This window comes from Rhea americana, unplaced genomic scaffold (assembly GCF_003343005.1).
Source record: "Rhea americana isolate MKP2758 unplaced genomic scaffold, rheAme1 scaffold_363, whole genome shotgun sequence".
Taxonomy (NCBI): domain Eukaryota; kingdom Metazoa; phylum Chordata; class Aves; order Rheiformes; family Rheidae; genus Rhea; species Rhea americana.
In genome coordinates this window covers 170,573-176,262 of record NW_028186494.1, presented here as the reverse complement: position 1 = coordinate 176,262, position 5,690 = coordinate 170,573, and the positions used below count along the sequence as shown (strand labels likewise).

At 55.6% G+C, this 5,690-nt stretch overlaps 1 protein-coding gene and 1 long non-coding RNA gene across 2 annotated transcripts in view; one reads left to right on the top strand and one right to left on the bottom strand.

Annotated features, from left to right (window-relative positions):
* Positions 1 to 1,095, bottom strand: part of LOC146591688 (uncharacterized) — a 3,452-nt gene extending 2,357 nt beyond the window's left edge. The window contains exon 1 of the long non-coding RNA XR_014896751.1: positions 306 to 1,095. This is a non-coding gene — a long non-coding RNA (uncharacterized LOC146591688). The remainder of the gene's footprint in view (positions 1 to 305) is intronic.
* Positions 1,096 to 1,418: 323 nt separating this feature from the next.
* Positions 1,419 to 3,743, top strand: TWIST1 (twist family bHLH transcription factor 1). Its single transcript, XM_085312430.1, has 2 exons — positions 1,419 to 2,368; positions 3,028 to 3,743. The coding sequence occupies exon 1, from the start codon at positions 1,421 to 1,423 to the stop codon at positions 2,321 to 2,323; it is 903 nt and encodes a 300-aa protein (XP_085168556.1). The 5' UTR covers positions 1,419 to 1,420; the 3' UTR covers positions 2,324 to 2,368; positions 3,028 to 3,743.
* The last annotated feature ends 1,947 nt before the right edge of the window (positions 3,744 to 5,690 follow it).

The following is a 5,690-nucleotide window of genomic DNA, read 5'->3' as shown; positions in this document are numbered from 1 at the left end:
GCCGGGCCGGGCCGCGCCGAGCCGAGTCGAGCCGGACACCACCCACCGCGGCGGGGCGGCCGCCCCGAGCCCGGCGAGCTCGCCCGCCGGCGGCTCTCCCGAGCGGGAGGCCTCTCTGTGCAGAGAGCGAGCCCGCACTCGGAGGGCAGTGACGGCTCCTTCATCCCGAGGCAGACGACGGTGTTCTTCAAGGAGCCTCGTTTTGTCCCTCTCAGCGTTATCATCYCTCGGTTATTTCGTTCGCCCTTCTCGTGTTCCCACCTCAAACACAGCTTGGGGAGCCGCCACGCTGCCCCGGCGCTTACCCCTTTGCCCGAGGCTCAAGAAGGTGCCAGACCCAAGAGATACTGCCAAGCCGGCGCAGCAGACAAGCCGTCCCCTCGCAGGGAGCCGCCGTGGTGCATCATCCCATTTGTTAATGGATGGCAACCTCGAGTTTTCCGMTCCAGGCTTTCCACGTTTGAATCTGAGCTGCTGTTAAAAAAGACTCAACACCTGCTCTGTGCTGCCAGCGAGGGGAGAGGAGGCACAAAGGCGGGGGAGGGGGGGGAAATGGCTTTGGCTGCAAACATAAAAGAGAATTTAAAACAAATAAACTCGGTTCCCAGGAAGTGCCGGACTTGGGCGCCTTCAGGGAGGGCAAACTGAAGCGTGCGCTCAGCAGGCGGAGGCGAGGCAGAGAGGCTCTGCACACCCGCCCATCTCCCGACTTGCCAGGTTCGAGGGTGCAGGGACGTGGGTCTTCCCGGGTTTCCCTTAGAGGAACACGGGGACTGGTGCATATATAAAAAACTAACGTTTAGTTTTCCTACTGCTTCTACCTCTGCAGACGGCTTTCTCCGAGCGCATTCCCTCAGCCAGACATGACAAGGCTGCCCCGTCCTTCCGCCCCAGCCCACAAATGTGGGRCTCCCGCAGAAAGGCAGACCCCGAGGGGTCTCGGTGGCGAGAGCGCGGCGTGTGCGGGAGAAGGACGGAGTCGGGATGTCAGTGGATGCTGCCCTGCGGTAAATTTCTCCTTCYTTCCTGCCTCTGCAAGCTGTGCCCGTTGCAGTGGGGAAAGTCCGAGAGATGCAGGCTGCCCCCCGGCTGCAGAGGGCCAGCCGCCCCCCCGAGCGCGCAGAGCAAGCGCCCGCTTCCCCTGCAGAGCTGTGCGCAGGGTGCGCGGGCAGCCCGCACCCCCCCCTCCCCGGCCGTCCCAAAGCGGAGCGCAAGTCGGAGCAGCCCGAAAAGAGAAACCGCGGAGAGGGAAAAGGAGAAAAGGGCTGGCGTAAGGATGTATGTGTGTGTGTGGAGGGGGAGGCTAGATCACTTGTGAATGGCTTGAAAAAAAAAAATAATTGGGGGAGGGCGTGGAGGGGGGGAAGCGGAAACTTTCCTATAAAACTCAGCAAAAGTCCCTCCTCTCCACGTCAGGCCAATGACACTGCTGCCCCCAAACTTTCCGCCAGCAGGAGCTATAAGAACCTCCAAGTCTTCAACTTTCTCCCAATCCCAGACACCTCGAAGGGGCTCCAAGGAGGGATCGGGAGGAATTTTTTTTTTTTTTGGTTGGTGTTTTTTTTTCCTCTTGGATCCTGATGCCATCCCCCCTCCCCCCAAAGTGAGGTCCTCCCTCCCTCCCTCCCTCCTCCTCCTCCTCCTCGCAGGCCAGCGAAGCAGCCGATCAAGGGGGAGCTGGCGGGTTAGGTGCCCCCCTCTTCTCCCTGCCCTCCCCCCCCTCCCGGCCCGCTTCTTGTGTCTCCCCCCAGAGATGATGCAGCAGGACGAGTCAAACTCGCCAGTCTCCCCCGCCGACGACAGCCTGAGCAACAGCGAAGAGGAGCCGGACCGGCAGCAGCTGCCCAACAACAAGAGAGGGGGGCGCAAGCGGCGCTCCAGCCGGCGCAGCGCCGGCGGCGCCGTCGGGGCCGCGGACGAGCCCTGCAGCCCGGCCCAAGGCAAGCGGGGCAAGAAGTGCGGGGCGGGGGCGGGCGGCGGGGGCGGCGGCAGCAGCAGCGGCGGCGGCAGCCCCCAGTCCTACGAGGAGCTGCAGACCCAGCGGGTCATGGCCAACGTGCGGGAGCGGCAGCGCACGCAGTCGCTGAACGAAGCCTTCGCCGCCCTGCGGAAGATCATCCCCACGCTGCCCTCGGACAAGCTGAGCAAGATCCAGACCCTGAAGCTGGCGGCCAGGTACATCGACTTCCTCTACCAGGTCTTACAGAGCGACGAGCTGGACTCCAAGATGGCAAGCTGCAGCTATGTGGCCCACGAGCGGCTCAGCTACGCCTTCTCGGTGTGGAGAATGGAGGGCGCCTGGTCCATGTCCGCATCCCACTAGCAGGCAGCGTCCTYCCCCCTCGCATCCCCCCGGCAGGAGCCCTAGGTAAGGCGGGACCCCGAAACCGGCGGGGAGGGACCGGCGGGGCTGCCAGGAGCGCCGTGGGCCGGGCACGCGTGGCCGGGGCACCCGCGACGCCTCGGGACGAGGGGCGAGCGAGGGCCCTGCCCGCCCTGCGGAGCCTGGCCGTGAGGGCCGGCTGGAGAGCAGGGCCGCGGGACCTGCGTCCCGGCCGCGGCCGGCCGCGGGGCCCACGCGGGGCTCTGCCCGCAGGCCCGGCGGGGTGGGCTGCGGGCGGGGACGCGGCTCCGGTGCGGGGCTGCCCGAGCCAGACGGGGCCGGCCCGAGAGCGCTTTTCCACCAAACGCCGTGGAGCCTGCCGGGCTGCTGGGATGATTGCCGGCGCTGCTAGTATTTTGAAGTGAATCCATGTCCGCTGCGTGTTTCCCGATGTGCATTTCCTTCGGTCCCACCAGCCCCTTTTCTCTCGGCTCTGATACCGCTAGCTGGCTGAACGCGGGTGTCACACAGTCTCTGTGCCGCATGCACAACAGAGGCACACGCTTCTCCCTTCTTTATTCCCACACGGTATATATATTTAGAGAGAGAGAGAGAGAGAGAGAGAGAGAGAGAGAGAGAGAGGTATAGATACATTTATCTTTCATTTCAGTAACAAGCTTTCCGCCCTCTCTGGGTTTTTGCAGATGACATTGTTCCCACAGAAGGAGAAAATGGACAATCTAGAGACTCTGAAGTTGGATACCATTTTTGGTTCTTGTCTAAAAAAGTATACCAAGGATTTCTTGGAAATTAGAAGAGCTCTATCCAAATTCAAAGCAGGGCGTGGGGAGCACTTAAGGAAAGAGAAAGAGACAAGGGCTTTGGACAGTGACTACCCATTGGGCATCTGTACAATCCACACATCTCTGCATTCTGATAGAAGTCTGAATCGTTCGATTTTTTTTTTATTTTGACGAAGAATGTTGGAATTTAACTTTTTTTTTTAATTTGCCTTTTTTGCATGCATTCCCAAGAGGTTGTGCCTATGAGCCACTGATGAAAGGAAATACATTATTGTGGACTTTCTTCATTCTTGAATGAAACCAACCAACCAACCAAAAAAAAATCCCCATAGAGACAAAAACTTTTTTTTTTTTTTTTTTTTTTTTTTTTTAAGGGGGGAATAAGCTGGGCTCAAGCTATTATATACAAACCTACCCGGTTCCTAACTTTTTTATTATTATTATTTTTTCCTCTGAGAAAAAAATAAACATTTTATTTATTTATTGATGACCCATGTTAAAATGCAAATAGATCCGGTGTCTAAATGCATTCCTATTTTTATGATTGTTTTGTAAATATCATTGTATATTATTTTTCTGCAATAAATAAATATGATTGAAATTTTAATAACCTTAAAGTTTGGTCTCTCTGAAAACTCAGGGTTAGAACTGGAGATAAATACCTGCTTGTTGAGCTGTAAAGACACCCAAGAGAGAGGGGGCACTAGTATAAACAAACCAGGCGAAAAAAGCAAATAAACTGGCTACTGACAGACACAGGCATGTTATTTATAGAGACAACTTTATTATTCTGCACTGAAGCTCACTGGATTTTGGGGCAAGATATATCCCCTCTTTATCTCTCCCTCTTGTAATCATAACGCCATGTGATGTGGAGCTATGCGGAGAGCAGAGGAGCATTCGCCGTGGAGCTCAACCCCGGTGCTGGGCTTTGCAGGCTGCTCGTCCCCGAAATGTAAGGCAGGAGAAGGACCCATTCCCCGTCCCCTGGTGCAGACGCTTTTGCCAGCATCCTCTAGGAAGAGACATCAGTTTTAAAGATGGGTATATCCAGAGGCAAAGTGCAGAGAAAGTGGAGTTGAAACAGGGAAGTGTCCAGCGAGTGGGGTTTTCCGGTGGAAGTGATGTTTGACTGTTCTGCTCTCTAGGGTTTTATATAATATAATTTGAGACTTGAGATCAAATTAACGTTGTTCAAAGCACGGAGGGATATGCTAACCTGCCCTCTTGTCCTTTTCTACACGTAGGACGCATATTGCCTCTATTTCTTTTCACGGTACCTTCCACGGGTCTCCAGCATGCGGCGAAACCCTAGATGTAAGCGAGAGGAAATCTCCAGATTTGAGGTCTTGAAGGGAAGGTCAAAAGGGAAGCTGCTAAAACTAAAAAGAAAAAAAAAACTCTAAAAAATACCCCAAAACAATACCAGAAAAGCCAAACCTCAAAACTGGATAGCTGATCCCACCKCTGCTGTCACTTGCTCACTTCGCAGCCGGTCCGTGCCCCGGGATGCGATGTCTGGCGCCCCGCGCCTTCTGCCCCTATGCGGCTGCGGARGGTGCGCGGGTGCGCAGGGCGCCGCCGCAGAGCACCCGGCCCGGCCCTGGGAACTCAGCAGAGTCCCCCCCCTCTGCCAGGGACAGTACCTCCGGGATTCATCCAGTGTCTAGGGTAAATAGGATGGGGTGTTTATCCAAAACAGAGCCTGTTTGCGTAGCCCAGGTTGAGTTGACTTTCTTGCCTGAATGTTTTTGTTTCCATATCCACATATTACCGGCTATTGCTGACATAACAGTATTATGAATTTAATATCGTGCATATTTTAGGCCAGTGCGCAATGTTTACAGTAGAGAGCCCGCAGCGCTTGTTTGCACTGACGGATTAGCAAGGACTTGAAAATCGGATGGGGGCTCTGGTGGTCGCGGCCGCCCGTTTCGGCAGTGCTCTCGGCTGCTGGGGGACCCTCTGTGCTCCCCCCGGTGCCTGGCTCCGCAGCTCCGCGCACGGCACCTCATGTCTCTCGAAAAAGCCAGCTCTGCTGAGACCCGGCTACTGAGGAGAAGGTAATGTTTGTCCGTGTTATTGGCTACAGGAAAAGCAGGGGACACGGGGAGGAGACRCGGGACTTTGGAGGTGAGGTGAGGCTTGGGGGATTTTCGAAGTTGAGGGGTGGATTTGGTTGTTCCCTATGAGGGCGGGAAAACAACCCTTCTCATCAGGGAAAAGGAGAAAACCGCCTCAAATTTTAAAAGAGAGGAGATCGGAAAGGAGGATCGGAGGAGATGAGCTGCTCCATGCTCAGAGGAAGGCACGTTTTACGGATGGCGATATCTGCGAAATATAGAAGAGGAATCAAGAGCATCGTAAAAAACACGGGCCAAGCTCTGCTCGCCCTTAGAAACCGACTGAGAAATCCGGAGCAACTCCGTTTGACGGGCTTAAGTCTGATCGATGCCGTAGCAACAAGCCTTTGGCCCTGACTGTACTAGCTCTTTCCATCACGTTGAAGGACACAGGGTGAAACCCTCTCAATTTCTGCCCATGGGGCTCACGTCGCTCTCGCT

Bases quoted from the DNA above. Each gene is read 5' to 3' on its own strand.
- TWIST1 (XM_085312430.1), top strand. From the start codon at position 1,421: ATGACACTGCTGCCCCCAAACTTTCCGCCAGCAGGAGCTATAAGAACC.